Source organism: Oncorhynchus mykiss, chromosome 20 (genome assembly GCF_013265735.2).
Source record: "Oncorhynchus mykiss isolate Arlee chromosome 20, USDA_OmykA_1.1, whole genome shotgun sequence".
In the NCBI taxonomy this organism is placed as follows: domain Eukaryota; kingdom Metazoa; phylum Chordata; class Actinopteri; order Salmoniformes; family Salmonidae; genus Oncorhynchus; species Oncorhynchus mykiss.
The window spans coordinates 28,535,352-28,552,741 of NC_048584.1; the positions used below are offsets into that span (position 1 = coordinate 28,535,352).

The following is a 17,390-nucleotide window of genomic DNA, read 5'->3' on the forward strand; positions in this document are numbered from 1 at the left end:
CTTTCAGAAACCGTCTTAGGGAAGCTCATCTGCATGTTCCTCGTACTCACAAGGGTCTGTAACCGACTTCCGTGGGCAAATGTTCACCGTTGATGGCCACTGGCTCACTGGTGAAGTGTGCTCTTCACGGATAAATCTTGGTTTTAACTGTACCAGGTAGATGGCAGACATCGTTATGGCTTTTTTGTGGGTGAGCAGTTTGCTGATGTCATCGTTGTGAACAAAGTGCCCCATGGTGGGGTTATGGTATGGGCAGGCATAAGCTACAGACAATGAACACAATTGCATTTTGAATGCACAGAGATACAGTGACGAGATCCTGAGGCCCATTTTTGTGCCATTCATCCTCCGCCATCACATGTTTCAGCATGATTATGCACAGGCCAATGTTGCAAGGATCTGTACACAATTCCTGGAAACTGAAAATGTCCCACTTCTTCCATGGCCTGCATAGTCACCAGACATGTCACCCATTGAGCAAGTTTGGGATGCTCTGGATCGACATGTACATCAGCGTGTTCCAGTTCCTGCCAATATCCAGCAACTTCTCACAGCCACTGAAGAGGGGGACAACATTCCACAGGCCAAAATCAACAGCCTGATCAACTCTATACGAAGACGATGTGTCACGCTGCATGAGGCAAATGGTGGGTACTGACTGGTTTTCTGATATACCCCCTAATTTTTTAAAGGTTTCTGTGACCAACAGATGCATATCTGTATTCCCAGTCATGTGAAATCCATAGATTAGGGCCTAATTAATTAATTTAAATTTACTAATATGAACTGTAACTCAGTAAAAAAAATTGAAATTGTTATCTTTATATTTTGAGTTCGTACCCCCAAAATGTTTATTTTATTTTACTCAATCCCCCATGGGTCAACCACACATGTATCTCTATATGGCTCTGATGAGTTCTCCTACTTCCGGCTGTTTTTGGTCTTCTGCTGGTTCAGGCCCAGCTCTGTGTGGAGAAAGGCCAGCTGTCGAGCACTCTGAGTGGGGGAGGGAGAGAGACAGGAGTGGGCTGTCAGGTCAGCCTGAGAACAGCAATGTATAATAGTGTAATCCTCTTACCTGAGTCCATATCAACAATGCCAACATGTTTTATAACTCAACAACCTTGGTTGGCAGGTTAGCGACGCTTATTACAGAGTTTATGATTATGTAGTGTTCATAAATCTACACTAACTCATGCACTATATATGGAATAGGGTGCCACTCAGATGGTTTATGGGTCAGAGATTGATCAGTTCATATTGTCGTGGACTCTATAAAAGAAGGGATATCATGAGAGAACCCATAGATACCTCAGTCAGAGACAGTTCAAAATCCCCTGGGCCAAAGTGGTCTGCTCCCGGTTGAAGGTCCAGAATGACACTGGGTGTGGGCTCAGATTCTGGATACAGAGATGACAACACACAAACAACAAATCAGCAAACAAATCAGCATGGTTCATCATGTCCAATACAAGTGGCCGATCTCTGTCAACATGACCACATCAGAGGTTGTCATTAGGGATGAAGGCTTCTGATCGGAATGTGCCATCAGTGGCTGCAGTCAGGCGCAACAATATCCAGTCCCTATAGTAGCAAAATGGTCATTTAATCAATAGTAGCGAAGATATTTTAGGCTGGGTACAACAGCAATAGATGTTTCCCCTATAATGTAGTGCGTGTCTGGTGTGTTCTGTAGTGTTTCCTCCTGTGATCACAGCTTGATGAGAAGAGCAAAGGAAACAAGAGGAGCTCTAATTCTGAAAAGTCCTCAGTCATTTCTCTCTAATCTGACTACTGCTCTCCTAGGCTCCCTCCCTCCCTCTTGTCCTCCCTCCCTCTCTCCTCAATGTGCTGTGTTTCACAAGCCTCCTCCTGACCTTGCCAGAGCCCAGTGTATTGTTCCTTATCTCTCCTGCTGATACACTATCTCATAAACATGCTAATGAACCCGGCTGTGGGTGTGCGATCAGCACTTTATCAATGACAGAGGAGAGCGGTAGAGATTAGTGAGAGACCCTCTCTGCCTGTGCACACAAGTGTGTGTATGTCTGTGAGTGACAGAAAATTAGACAGAGTGAATGTGTGTGTGAGCAACAGAGTAGGAGACAGTGTGTGGTTGAGAGAAAGATGTACAAACACAACCCACATTCATGTCTATTTATTTTCCCTTTTGCACGTTAACTATTTGCACACCGTTACAACACTGTATATAGACATATGACTTTGGAAATTCTGTGAGTGTAATGTTTACTATTCATTTATTTATTTCACATGTTTATCATCTACTTCACTTGCTTTGGCAATGTTAACATATGTTTCCCATGCCAATAAAGGCCTGATGTGAGATTATTAAGGAGCGGTAACGAGCTAGAGTAAGTCCCTCACTGTGGGAATCAGTATGATTTGCTGACGCTGATTCACATAGAGCTGCTGTGCTACAAGGTGACCTCTGCTCTGTACTGGAAATAAACTCCTACACTTCTAGCAACGATCTATTACAGCAGTCTCCTGAGGAACACACACTCCTCTAGTGGGACATGAATCTGACCACACTGCTGCTCTTCAGGAAGAACAAAACTATGGACAATTCTGGGATAATGAGCCTTCATTGGAATGTGCTTCTGGTAGAGGAACTGTTTCATGTCCATCTACTCACCAGATACAGGGTGACCATTGAGGTGTGTGTGAATTGCTTCCTGAAGTCTCTCCTCGTACTTGTGTACTCCGGCTACAGGCACTCTGTTGTCTTCTATGTAGGCTGTGAGCAGCATGGAGGGGTAGTGCTGTGGAATACACACATACGAAACCGCTCATTTATATTATGAAGCCCTTTTTATCTCAGCAGTTGTCACAAACTGCTATACAGATACACAGCCTAAAACCCCAAAGAGAAAAAGCACAGAGTTTAAAAGTTGTTTAGGCAATGTTTGCATATTATTTTATGGTTTTGTGTTGTGTACAGTAAGGTTTATAAGCAAACCTGAGGTGTAATGTTATGACAGGGGCAGTAGGAGGCGATAGTGTCCCTTTGGCAGGGGTCTGACATGGGGTCCCCCCATTCCCCCCTCTCCTCCAGCGTCAGGGGCAGACTGGGCTCCTGCATAGTGCCCAGCACATCAAGGAAAGGTGCCTGGAGATAGAAGAGAACACCTAACGAGTGACTTGTGAGGGTGAAGGCCTAATCCTTACTCAAGATATGTGGCCATACTGTAACTGGAACTATTTTTATCCTTTATTTAACTAGGCAAGTCAGTTAAGAACCAATTATTTTTAACAATGACGGCCTCCTGGGGAACAGTGGGTTAACTGTCTTGTTCAGGGGCAGATCGACAGATTTTTAACTTGTCAGCTCGAGGACTCGATCCAGCAACCTTTCGGTTACTGGCCCATTGCTCTAACCACTAGGCAAGATGCTGGCCTTCTAGACAGAGTTCTTCTGTTCAGTGTCTGTGTTCTTTTTCCCATCTTAATATTTTATTGTTGAGTTGAGGACTTGTGAGGCGTCTGTTTCTCAAACCAGACACTCTAATGTACTTGTTGTGCACTGGGGCCTCCCACTCCTCTTTCTATTCTGGTTAAAGACAGTTTGCGCTGTTCTGTGAAGGGAGTAATACACAGCTTTGTGCGAGATCTTCAGTTTCTTGGCAATTTCTCACACTGAATAGCCTTCATTTCTCTGAACAAGAATAGACTGACGAGTTTAAGAAGAAAGGTCTTTGTTTCTGGCCATTTTGAGCCTGTAATCAAACCCATAAATGCTGATGCTCCAGATACTCAACTAGTCTAAAGAATGACAGTTTTATTGCTTCTTTAATCAGGACCACAGTTTTCAGCTGTGCTAACATAATTGCAAAAGGGTTTTCTAATGATCAATTAGACTTTTAAAATGATTAACCTGGATTAGCTAACACAACGTGCCATTGGAACAGGAGTGATGGTTACTGACAATGGGCCTCTGTACGCCCATGTAGATATTCCATTAAAAATCAGCCTTTTCCAGCTAAAATAGTCATTTACAACATTAACAATGTCTACACTGTATTTCTGATTATTTGATGTTTTTTTAATGGACAAAAAATGTGCCTTTCTTTCAAAAACAAGGACATTTCTAAGTGACCCCAAAATTCTGAACGGTAGAGCATGTATATATTTTTTACATTATTTGCAAACTGTGACACAGGCAAAACAGGCAAGTCCCCCCAAAAATTATATTAAAATATATACATACATACAGTTGAAGTCGGAAGTTTACATACACTTATGTTGGAGTCATTAAAACTCGTTTTTTAACCACTCCACACATTTCTTGTTAACAAACTATAGTTTTGGCAAGTCGGTTAGGACATCTACTTTGTGCATGACACAAGTCATTTTTCCAACAATTGTTTACAGACAGATTATTTCCCTTATAATTCACTGTATCGCAATTGCAGTGGGTCAGACATTTACATACACTAAGTTGACTGTTCCTTTAAACAGCTTGAAAAATTCCAGAAAATTATGTAATGGCTTTAGAAGCTTCTGAAAGGCTAATTTACATTATTTGAGTCAATTGGAGGTGGACCCGTGGATGTATTTCAAGGCCTACCTTCAAACTCAGTGCCTCTTTGCTTGACATCATGGGAAATTCAAAAGAAATCAGCCAAGACCTCAGAAAAAACATTGTAGACCTCCACAAGTCTGGTTCATCCTTGGGAGCAATTTCCAAACGCCTGAAGGTACCACGTTCATCTGTACAAACAATAGTACGCATACTGCTCAGGAAGGAGACGCGTTCTGTACGCATACTGCTCAGGAAGGAGACGCGTTCATAGAGATGAAAGTACTTTGGTGTGAAAAGACCAAATCATTCCCAGAACAACAGAAAAGGACCTTGTGAAGATGCTGGAGGAAACAGGTACAAAAGTATCTATATCCACAGTAAAACGAGTCCTATATCAACATAACCTGAAAGGCCGCTCAGCAAGGAAGAAGCCACTGCTCCAAAACCGTCATAAAAAAGCCAGACTACAGTTTGCAACTGCACATGGGGACAACGTTTGTACTTTTTGGAGAAATGTCCTCTGGTCTGATGAAACAAAAATAGAACCGATTGGCCATAATGACCAGCGTTATGTTTGGAGGAAAAAGGGGAGGCTTGCAAAGCCCAAGAACACCATCCCAACCATGAAGCACAGGGGTGGCAGCATCATGTTGTGGGGTGCTTTGCTGCAGGAGGGACTGGTGCACTTCACAAAATAGATGACATCATGAGGGAGGAAAATTATGTGGATATATTGAAGCAAGACATCAAGACATCAGTCAGGAAGTTAAAGCTTGGTTGAACATGGGTCTTCCAAATGGACAATGACCCCAAGCATACTTCCAAAGTTGTGGCAAAATGGTTTAAGGACAACAAAGTCAAGGTATTAGAGAGGCCATCACAAAGCCCTGACCTTAATCCCATAGAAAATATGTGTGCAGAACTGAAAAAGCATGTGCGAGCAAGGAGGCCTACAAACCTGACTCAGTTACACCAGCTCTGTCAGGAGGAATGGGCCAAAATTCACCCAACTTATTGTGGGAAGCTTGTGGAAGGCTACCCGAAACATTTGACCGAAGTTAAACAATTTAAAGGCAATGCTGTCAAATACTAATTGAGTGTATGTAAACACCTGACCCACTGGGAATGTGATGAAAGAAATAAAAGCTGAAAGAAATAATTCCCTCTAATATTATACTGACATTTCACATTCTTAAAATAAAGTGGTGATTCTAACTGACCTAAGACAGGGCATTTTTACTAGGATTAAATGTCAGGAATTGTAAAAAACTGAGTTTAAATATATTTGGCTAAGGTGTACGTAAACTTCTGACTTCAACTGTATGTATAATTACATTTAATTAATTAATTTCTACTCAAAATGTGGGGCTCAAAACCCCACCGGCTCTACCCCACCTGCCCTGAATTACGGGTCGCCACTGTGTATTTCAATGGGGTATTTGCACGGAAAGTTAAGTTACACACACGTTTGACAAGTAAAGATTCAGGCCTGAGAGAGCAGAGAAAATAGGGGTGGAAATGTGTGTGTGTGTGTTTTTGAAGGCTGCAGGTAGGTTTTACCTGTAGTGTGACAGCTCGTATGAGGTGGGGGTGTAGGTTGCAGAGCGCCCCCACCAGTACGGCCCCAGCGCTGCGAGCGGTGAGGGCGGTCAGAGAGGGTCTCGACACCCCCAGGTCATAGAGCCTTTGGATACAGGCAGCCAGGTCCTCCACTCCTCTCGGTTTGCCCTCCATACGACCCTGTCTATGCCAGCCCAGGCCACGCTCACCTCCACCCCTACAACCACACATGTAGTCTGAGTGGTAAAACATTCAGAAGTGCTGCAAACTCCTTTTTTTACAAGACAGATAATAATATACAGTACCAGTAAAGTTTGGACACACCAACTCATTCAAGGGTTTTTCTTCATTTGTACTATTTTCTACATTGTAGAATAATAGTGAACACATCACAACTATGAAATAACACATATGGAATCATGTAATAACCAAAAAAAGTGTTAAACAAATCAAAATATATTTTAGATTCTTCAAAGTAGCCACCGTTTGCCTTGATGACAGCTTTGCACACTTGGCATTCACTCAAACAGCTTCATGAGTCTTGAAGGAGTTCCCACATATGCTGAGAACTTGTTGGCTGCTTTTCCTTCACTCTGGGATCCAACTCATCCCAAACCATCTTAATTGGGTTGAGGTCGAGTGATTGTGGAGGCCAAGTCCTCTGGTGCAGCACTCCATCACTCTCCTTGGTCAAATAGCCCTTACACAGCCTAGAGGTGTGTTTTGGGACATTGTCCTGTTGAAAAACAAATGATAGTCCCACTAATCTCAAACCAGATGGGATGGCGTATTTGCTGCAGAATGCTGTGGTAGCCATGCTGGTTAAGTGTGCCTTGAATTCTAAATAAATCACTGACAGTATCACCAGCAAAGCACCATCACACCTCCTCCTCCATGCTTCATGCGAAGATCATCCATTCACCTACTCTGCATCTCACAAAGACAGAGGTTGGAACCAAAAATCTCAAATTTGGACTCTGTCCAAAGGACAGATTTCCACCGGTCTAATGTCAATTACTCGTCCATTGCTCGTGTCTAATGTCCATTGCTCGTGTTTCTTGGCCCAAGCAAGTCTCTTCTTCTTTTTGGTGTCCTTTAGTGGTTTCTTTGCAGCAATTAGACCATGAAGGCCTGATTCACAAAGTCTCCCCTGAACAGTTGATGTTGAGATGTGTCTGTTAATTGAACTCTGTGAGGTGCAGTTGCCGATTTCTGAGGCTGGTAATTCTAAAGAACGTATTCTCTGAAGCAGAGGTAACTCTGGTATTTCCTTTCCTGTGGCGGTCCTCATGAGAGACAGTTTTATCATAGCGTTTGATGGTTTTTTCAACTGCACATGAAGAAACGTTCAAAGTTCTTGAAATTTGCCAGATTGACTGACCTTCATGTCTTAAAGTAATGATGGACTGTCGTTTCTCTTTGCTTATTTGAGATATTTTTGCCATAATATGGTCTTGGTCTTTTACCAAATATGGCTATCTTCTGTATACCAACACTACCTTGTCACAACACAACTGATTGGCTCAAACGCATTAAGGAAAGAAATTCCACAAATTAACTTTTAACAAGGCACGCCTGTTAATTGAAATGCATTCCAGGTGACTACCTCATGAAGCTGGTTGAGAGAATGCCAAGAGTGTGCAAAGCTGTCATCAAGGCAAAGGGTGGCTACTTTGAAGAATCTCAAATATTAAAATATATTTTGATTTGTTTAACACCTTTTTTAGTTACGACATGATTCCATTTGTGTTATTTCATAGTTTATGTCTTCACTATTATTCTACAATGCAGAAAATAGTACAAATAAAGAAAAACCCTTGAATGAGTAGGTGTGTCCACATTTCTGACTGTTACTATATGTTCTACAGAAAACATTACAATGAGAGCACTAACAATTAATATAGCCACCCACAACAACAGACTTTATCCTGTAGGAACAGTTTTTCTGTGGCGCAAAGGCTTTTGGGAGTTGTAGCGCTACCTGACATGGCAGTAGGCCAGAGCCCAGCCATCCTCAAGCAGCAGTCTTCTGTCTGGGCTGAAGTCCATGTTAAGGTCCATGCCATAGGCCCCATACACATGCACCAGCAATGGAGCACCCCTCAGCTTCTCCAACATAGGTCTGTGAAAGAGAGTCAGTGGCACCATGGTACCGTCCTACAGGCCGAGAGAGAGAGTGTAGTAATCACTATACACACACAAAATATTACATACTGTACATACTGAGCTCCTAGACTATGGTGTTTCATGAGCCTATGGTGAACCCTTACTGCAGGCTGGTAGGTCATCAGTGGATTACCAAAATACAGTCCACACCCATCATTTCGGCATTGTATTCTTGAGGCTTTCCTCTCTGAGTGTGTGTGTGTACGATTCGGATCCAGTCTACCTGGCTGGGGGCCTCTAGTCGGGTGGTTTGATACTCCTGGGGGGTTCTGTGTTCCTCTGTGTCCTCCTGTAAGAGGAGCCTGTACTCCCTGGGGGAGTAGCGGTACAGGACAGGGGGGTGGACTGGAGACGACAGGAGGAACTCCAACCAGCCACTGTCCGTCAGCCCAGCCCTCTTGGTCTCTATGGCACAGGCCCACGGTGGCAGCTGAGAGATGGAGGACAGTTCTGGTTAAAGGGATACTGCTAGATTCTAGCAATTAAGTTGTGGATGTCATTTTTATGTCTGCGTGCAGCATGAAGGAAGTTAGAGGTCGTTTCATGGCTTTGCCGGAATTTCAGTATTCGTTTAAAGCCTAGCTTTCATGGTACAGTATACTACCAGTACACCTGGCTAGGCAGTGCAGTGTTAAACATAGTCATGGCCATCAGAATGATAATCAACTGCCTTAGCAGGAGGAGAAATAGAGTAGCCTGTTAAAGGAAAACAATGGAAACAAGTCTCTTGACTTGTATCCTCTGTCTGGTGTAACATTTTATGTATTTTAAAACTGTGGAATAAAAATGATACTAATCAAATAAGAGAGATGTCTTCATATAGCTCTTTCTGTCACCTGCAGGGTGGATGTGGTTGCTGGCTGAGATAGTGGGACCACCTGGAGTGCTAGCAGGCCTAAGGGGTCCCTGGTGGCCAACACACAGTGGTCCTGGAGCACCTCCATGTCCTTCACAGCTGTCCCAGGACCAGGGCTACACACTGGGACCCAGTGTTTGATGGAGGGGGATGAGAGAGGTGCCCTCAACACCTGTGACAGCATATAATAGAATCATATATTATATTGATAACACATGCATTTATCACATCATGTACACACACAAACACAGTATGCAACTGTGGTTGCTGTTTGTTTGAATGCAGATCCACTGATTTGTCCATAGAGAATATTTTTCCTTCAATGTCTATGGCGTTGTCTGAGGCAGTAGGCTACCTGGTACTCTATCAATATCTATGGGGTTGTCTGAGGCAGTAGGCTACCTGGTACTCTATCAATGTATATGGGGTTGTCTGAGGCAGTAGGCTACCTGGTACTCTTGTCCAGGTCCAGTGTTGGCCAAGATGTACAGCTGGCCGTGGGAGTGCTCTACATGGTACAGCAGCTCAGGGAGGCGGGCCTGGACCAGGGTGGGCTCCATAAGGGGCTTGGCGCTGTCAATCAGCCACACCTCAGAACTCCTCTTACTGCTGCAGTTAACAAGCACCAGCCTCCGGTCTCTGGAGAGACTCACCTCAACAAACACACTGTGGACAAAAGAAAACTTAAGAAAACAGAGCACTTTAACACATGTGTTTTAATGGCTCGTGTCCTAACATGGCCTCTTCCAAACATTACAGTACATGATGTACACACACACAGGTGTGACAAAGGGAGGTGTGTGTTAGTCTTACTCAGGCTGCTGTTCCTGGTAGACCAGGGTGCTTCTGTTCCCAGTGGCAGTCAGGTCCAGACGGAACACATGGTGACACTGGAGTTTCTGCTGACTGCTGTAGAATAGGATGTCATCTGTAGCCCATTCTATACACACACACACACACACACACCTTATTTTCTGTGTAGAAGAGTCCATACTAAACACAGTGCCTTTGGAAAGTATTCAGACCCCTTGACTTTTCCACATTTTGTTAAGTTACAGCCTTATTCTAAAATGGATTAATAAAAAATTTAAATCCTCAGCAATCTACACACAATAACAAAGCGAAACAGGTTTTTAGAAAGGTTTGTAAATGTATTACCAATACAAAAACAGAAATAGCTTATTTACATAAGTATTCTGCCCCTTTCCTATGAGACTCACAATTCTGCTCAGGTGAATCCTGTTTCCATTGATCATCCTTGAATTGTTTCTACAACTTGATTAGAGTCCATCAGTGGTAAATTCAATTGATTGGACATGATTTGGAAAGGCACACACACATCCCACACTTGACAGTGCATGTCAGAGCAAAAACCAAGCCATGAGGTCGAATGAATTGTCTGTGGCACAGATCTGGGGAAGGGTACCAAAACATTTCTGCAGCTTTGAAGGTACCCAAGAACACAGTGGCCTCTATCATTATTAAATGGAAGAAGTTTGGAACCACCAAGACTCTTCCTAGAGCTGGCCGCCTGGCCAAACTGAGCAATCGGGGGAGAAGGGCCTTGGTCAGGGAGGCGGCTAAGAACCCGACGGTCAGTCTGACAGAACTCCAGAGTTCCTCTGTGGAGATGGGAGAACCTTCCAGAAGGACAATCATTTCTGCAACACTCCACCAATCAGGCCTTTATGGTAGAATGACCAGACGAAGCCACTCCTCATTAAAAGGCACATGACAGCCCGCTTGGAGTTTGCCAGAAGGCACCTAAAGACTCTCAGACGATGAGAAACAAGATTCTCTGGTCTGATGAAACCAAGATTGAACTCTTTGGCCTGAATGCCAAGCGTCACGTCTAGAAGAAACCTGGCATGGTGAAGCATGGTGGTGGCAGCATCATGCTGTGGGGATGTTTTTCAATGGCAGGTATTGGGAGACTCCTCAGGATCGAGGCAAAGATGAACGGAGCAAAGTACAGAGAGATCCTTGATGAAAACCTACTCCAGAGCACTCAGGACCTCAGACTGTGGCGAAGGTTCACCTTCCAACAGGATTACAACAATAAGCACACAGCCAAGACAATGCAAAAGTGGCTTCGGGACAAGTCTCAATGTCCTTGAGTGGCCCAGCCAGAGCCCGGACTTGAACCTGATCTAACATCTCTGGAAAGACCTGAAAATAGCTGTGCCGCAAAGCTCCACATCCAACCTGACAGAGCTTGAGGATCTGCAGAGAAGAATGGGAGAAACTCCCCAAATACAGGTGTGCCAAGCGTGTAGCGTCATACCCAAGAAGACTCGCGGCTGTAATTGCTGCCTAAGGTGCTTAGACAAAGTACTGAGTAAAGGGTCTGAATACTTATGTAAATGTAATATTTCACTTTTTTCTTTTTGAATAAATTATCAATATTTTCTAAACCTGATTTTGCTTTGTCATTATGGGGTATGTAGATTTGAGGAAAAATATATATTTAATACATTTTATAATAAGGCTGAAACGTTTCAGAAGGCACAGTATAACACTACATTGTTTATCTCCATGTTATTAACCCTCTCTCTCACCGACGCTGAAAACCTTGTCAATGGTGAGTAGAGGTTGAGGTGGGTCATGGGTAGGTTCTCTGTCTCCTAGCTTGACCAGGATACACCTGGCCTCCTCTCTGTGGGGGGTCTTCACTGTGGCTGCCAGGGCATGCTCACTGGGGGAGAGACGCAACCTCTGGAGGCTCCAATCTCCCTTCCCCACGGAGTCCAGACACAACACCTTTTCTGGCTCTGGGTCACCTGTAGCCAGTCAGTCACAAACCCACACCTTACATTGTTTAATGTAATTTACCTCTCTTCAGCTCTGGACAGTAGTAGAAAGTGGTGTGATTAGGGAAAGGTCTGTCCAGAAAATTGTGCTTACCCTGCCTGGTGTCCATTCTATAGATGCCATCCCCCTCCATGAAGTACACGTGGTTAAGCCCCTGGATCTGGAGAGACAGCTGTTTGTTAGTAAAATGACTACTTTATTAAACCAGTGCTAGTTGTTTAGACACCTTTGCCAAAACATCAGGCACAACTTTACCGTTGTATTGTCTGGGCCTCCGGAGAACCTCTGGTATATGGCCCTTAATCTTCTCTTGAAAGACCTCTCCAGACTTCTGTATTTCTTATTACGAGAGTTGAATTCCACAGTGGAGCTGGAAGGGTCCTGAAGGACATTAACATATTAGGTGAAATGTATGCACAAATGCTCACAGTGTGACTGTCATCTGAATATATGTGCCTTTATACATTTGGATTGACCGTTTGAGAGTACATTTCCTACAGCAAAAACAAGACCCCATTGCCTATCAGATTCTAACAACAGGATCAGTTTCTCTACGATATCCACTTCATCTTTGGTTACTACAATGCTAGCATGTTTGTCAGTAACAGATCCCTAGAAACATTCCTTAAATATTAGATGAGGACAGTAATCAGAAGTAAAGGTCTGCGGTGTAACTAGCACCAATAGAGAGCGAGTTACAGCACCTTTACTATTGTGAAACGACGTGTATCCGTTAGGTAGATCAATCCTCTAGGTTTGCAGGTGAAAAGGCTCCAGACTTGATTAAATTTACCTCCCCGAATCAGAGGACTGAGCCACGAATGTAGACTGGTCAAGGAACACATAGTCACTGTAACTGACCGACCAAGCTATAATTTCATGTCAATCATTGTTTTGAAAGTGACCCCCACCCCAAGTTTGAACACATTTTTTTTTTAAATAACAGTATCAGGTATGTCTTCTTATGTCGTTTTAATAGTCCATAGTTAGTTACTGTAATTAAATGTAGTTTGATTGTCTTTGCCGTTGGGCAACCTCCAGGATACTAGCAGAACATTTTCAAAACATTGATTTGAGCGCTGTTTGATGGCGTATAAACTAGGCAGAACGAATCAATCGCAGACGGCATACGAGTTGTAACTCAATACTGCGTTCGATGATGTTGGTAATAAATTGCTATGTCTTGCTGTCATAAGTGTACGGAAGTAGCATGCTTTTTCCAGCAGCACCGGAGCAGTAAGGGTTTTACCGGTTGATGTCACGCTACCACTGTACTACTTGTCCTATTCTGTGATCAAACAGAGCCATACTCGCTTTATTAGACCGTGTGCTTTACACTGTAAATCATTTAGAATTGTATTTATTTTTGCCCAAAACACTGAAGACAGGATGGAAGAGAAGTTGACAGGTGAACCAGAAAAATGTGAATATCACGAATCGCCGTTGCCACTCTTGCCAGAAAATAAAGAAAAAGAGCTAATTACCAACCACCAATCCAATCGAGACCCTAATTGTGGAACCGACGTAGCTCGTGCAAGATGGACTCTCCTACGACAGGTAAAACAAGCGTCACATTTCCAATGGGTTTGTTATCAACTGACAGAATCAATGTTGCATTGCGCCTAACGTTAGCTAGCTAGCTAATATAATTGCGCCATTAGCTAGCTAGATATATACTGGCTTTAGCTAAGCTACATTTATCATCGATTTACCATTCATATACCTGTATCTGTATTTACAGTAACATGTGTAACTGAGATTATATACAGCTCTCCAGTCCTCTGTCCCAGTTGGGCTGTAACCATAACAGTGTGAGGGCATGACCTGAGAGGGAGGTTTTGTCCTTACATGGGCATTTCACTGATACACAAAATGCTTCCAGAAATATCCTCTTGCATTTCAAATACTGTAAAGTATAAAAAATACAAATAAAACATCACTAATTCATATTGCACTATGCAAGTGCTAGTAATAAACTAAAGGTGTCCTGTGACAAGTTAATGACCACACTACTACAGGAACTGTGGGGATCAGTTTCAAGGATGAACAATAGAGCCTGGAGCCATATCAGATCTTCATCACTAGGCTAGATAGAAGGTTCTAATTCCTCCATGTCACTCTAATTTGATCAGTACATGTGTTTTGAGGTGGTGTTTTTAAAGCAGATCAGGTTGTGTGGTTTGACAGTTGCTATATCTCCCACTCCCTCAGGTGCTGAGACAGAAACAGCTGGACGGTGCAGACTCGGAGGTCAAGCAGGTGTCTGTCCGGAGATTCTCCTCCTTCAACCTGTTCAACAAAACCAGTGTCATGCACCAAGAGACAGATGACCCCTCCGAAGGCCAGTGGGTGGAATACACAAGTGCTTCCTTCCCAGAGTTCAGTGCCTTTCTCAGGTGGGTTTGAGATCCTTGTCCTGTGTTTAAGCCGAGCACCGTGCAGCTTACACACACACTGTATAATAATATTTCTCTCTCATTCATTTTCAGAGATAACCTCGGGCCCATCAGAGTGAATGAGGTTCTCAACAGTTTTGACAATACAGGGAATGTCTGTGAGTACATCCTCCATATACATGTTTAAGAGTGTGCGTTCATTTAACCTATGACTATCTCCCTATGATGACCTCCGGTAACACACTGTTTTCCCACTTACATCGATTGCTGTTCTGGTGAGTCACTCAGCCTGTTGGAAAGAGAGAGTGAGAAAAGGCTATTTTTACCATTATCGCTGAGGGCAGATTGAGGATCACCTTTTCGTAAGGACTTAACACAGTCTCATGCAATACAAATTATCTGATGTTAAGCTGTGGAAGCCAATCAAATCAGTATCCTGAGGAGATGGTGATGAGGTGAGAAGGTCATGCAGCTGTTTTTCCATTGTAATGGAAACATTGTTTTCTGTTCTGCTGTCACGGTGACAGCTCTCCTGTATCGTCTTATATAACGCTGAGTAGCAGTTTGGTTAGTAAATCAGAGGTTGTTTTTAGAAGAGGGAACCCCTCAGGGAAGGCTGCATCTCTCTGTACTCCCACTAGCAGGCAGCGCTGATCAGCAGTATTCACACAGCAGAGCCAGAGAGAGCCTGGGAGCTGCCTCTCTCTTTCTATCCCTGCCTGACAGCCAGGTCATGTGATCATGTGATCCCCACCAGCCTGGCCTTTAGCAGGCCCACATACCTGCTACCCAGTGGGGTGAGCATTCCACAAATGTGATGAAAGGAACAGATTGGCTAAAGCTGGTATCTGTGTTCTAGCTCCCTCTCAAGTGAGCCCAAACTCGGGTGTTTTGTTATTATAGCTGAGGACTGTGGTCGAACAACACTGGTGGTCTGGGCTTTTCATTCTGTGTTCCTGTGTGTTCACTTTTCCTCTTTCAGAAAATGGGTCCACAGAGAAAATACAAATCATTTGTCACCCAGGATATACAGAGTATACAAAATATTAGGTACACCTTCCTAATATTGAGTTCCACCACCTTTTGTGCTCAGAACTGCCTAAATTCGTTGTGGCATGGACTCTACAAGGTGTCGATAGCGTTCCACCGGGATGCTGGCCCATGTTGACCCCAAATGGTCCCACAGTTGTGTCAAGTTTGCTGGATGTCTTTTTGGTGGTGAACCATTCTTGATACACAGGGGAAACTGTTGAGCATGAAAAACCCAGCAGTTTTGCAGTTCTTGACACCCTCAAACCGGTGCGCCTAGCACCTACTACTGTACCCCGTTCAAAGGCACTTAAATCTTTTGTCTTGCCCATTCACCCTCTGAATGGGACACATACACAATCCATGTCTCAATTGTATCAAGGATCAAAAATCCTTATTTAACCCATCTCCCCTTCATACACTGATTGAAGTTGATTTAACAAGTGACATCAATAAGGGATCATAGCTTTCACCTGGATTCACCTGGTCAGTCTGTCATGGAAAGAGCAGGTGTCCCTAATGTTTGCGCCACGCAGTGTATGTTGTGATGTAACAGTACACACGGTAATCATTGTATATAGCTATGTAGACCTATGCATAGATGAATCCTGATTTGAATCAATAAGATAATAAGGACCGCTTGTGTTTGAGTGGATGACTTAGCACCCCATAGTGTATGTTGAGCCTTCTTTACAGTCACCTGATTGGTTCCGGATATTCCTGTGTCTTCATAGCTATGGGAATCAGAGGGTCATCTGTGAGCCAGATGGCTACACAGGGGTCTAGGGTCGTAGTAGAGGTCAAAACTGGGACTGTACTCAGTCATCCCTCATCATCAGGTCACACAGCACAGCACATACCATCACCTCAGCTAATCCTGAAGGACCTGAAAACAGCCAGAAATAATAAGCAGTGTGTCCCCTTGCCCTTATTAGCATATCTGGGTTACATGTAGGCCTAGCTGGTGTAAACTAGGGGTCATAGGTAATACTAAAATGCACTCTGACCCTTCAGTATAATAGAGTAATTATTCAGATGTATTGTGGCATTATACCAAACAAGGATCTTTACTTCTGTAAGATCTTTACCTCTAACTATTAGAGGTTCTACAGAATTCTGTCTAAATAGAGATTGATGTGGTATGAAATAGACAGCTGTAGGCTAGATGTTGTTGTTATTTGTCAGGAGAGCTGATGATCCTATCTGCTTAACCTTGTCTGACCTGCAGCTAATCTGGTGTCCCGTTAGTTGACTGAGGGATGAGAGAGGTGACCCTATCACCAGGACCAGGGTCTGGGGTTAAGAGGGTACAAGAGAACCCATCTGGTAGGAATGTGGTGCTTCCAGCTCTGTTCGTTCTCCTCAATGACCACAGCAGGATGCTCGTCTTCTCCACCTCCCTCGTACCATCCCAGCTAGAGGAGCTATTCACTGGCTCAGATAGATAGATATCTGGCTCCTTGACCCACATCTGGTCTGGATTTTCCTGGGGAGGGAGAGGGAGGTGGAGGTAGAGATTCTAGAGGTAGGGGGCCCTGGGTCCTCACCGCTAGGCAGGGCCTTTCAAACCCTCCTCTCAACCACTTCTAATTGATCTCACGCATTGCTAGGCCCAAACATCTCACCCCAAATACCCCTGTCAGAAAGGCTGGAGGGGGAGCTCAGGAGCTCATTGTCTGAAGAGGGGGTGCCCCTTGCCCCTGTGTTAGCTGCCCCCTGCCCCCCTCCACCCCCCCTCAACTTTGCACATCCCTAAATCCTCCCCTGAGGAGAGTACATGCCACAATCCTTGGGCTCCTTCTCTTCCTGAATGGGAGTCCAAAACGCTGGGGGTGGATTAGTCCTGCAAATGTGTGCTTCGGTGCTCTATGCGGCATTGGCCATAGGAGTAGGGCTTGTAGGGGGGCTTGTTTTAGGGTTTAACTGGCCTTGTTTCCTGTGAGGACCAATGTTTCCAGGCACAATGGGGATAGGTGGGGCTGAAGAGGTTTTAGCTGGGTACATGAGAGCCTTGTTGACACAGGGTTTG

At 44.0% G+C, this 17,390-nt stretch overlaps 2 protein-coding genes across 2 annotated transcripts in view; one reads left to right on the plus strand and one right to left on the minus strand.

Moving 5' to 3' along the window:
• Nucleotides 1-815: 815 nt before the first annotated feature.
• Nucleotides 816-13,058, minus strand: prepl (prolyl endopeptidase like). The gene is made up of 14 exons (XM_021576371.2): nt 12,641-13,058; nt 12,192-12,317; nt 12,030-12,096; nt 11,684-11,905; nt 9,939-10,065; nt 9,575-9,791; nt 9,106-9,297; nt 8,493-8,699; nt 8,085-8,260; nt 6,104-6,320; nt 2,981-3,130; nt 2,657-2,783; nt 1,312-1,400; nt 816-996 (listed from the first exon to the last, which is right to left on the minus strand). The coding sequence occupies exons 1-14, from the start codon at nt 12,779-12,781 to the stop codon at nt 922-924; spliced, it is 2,133 nt and encodes a 710-aa protein (XP_021432046.2). The 5' UTR covers nt 12,782-13,058; the 3' UTR covers nt 816-921.
• An 83-nt stretch (nt 13,059-13,141) lies between these two features.
• Nucleotides 13,142-17,390, plus strand: part of camkmt (calmodulin-lysine N-methyltransferase) — a 197,089-nt gene continuing 192,840 nt past the window's right edge. The window contains exons 1-3 of the mRNA XM_021576372.2: nt 13,142-13,493; nt 14,148-14,332; nt 14,426-14,490. Coding sequence (XP_021432047.2) covers nt 13,326-13,493; nt 14,148-14,332; nt 14,426-14,490 — 418 coding nt within the window. The 5' untranslated portion in view covers nt 13,142-13,325. The remainder of the gene's footprint in view (nt 13,494-14,147; nt 14,333-14,425; nt 14,491-17,390) is intronic.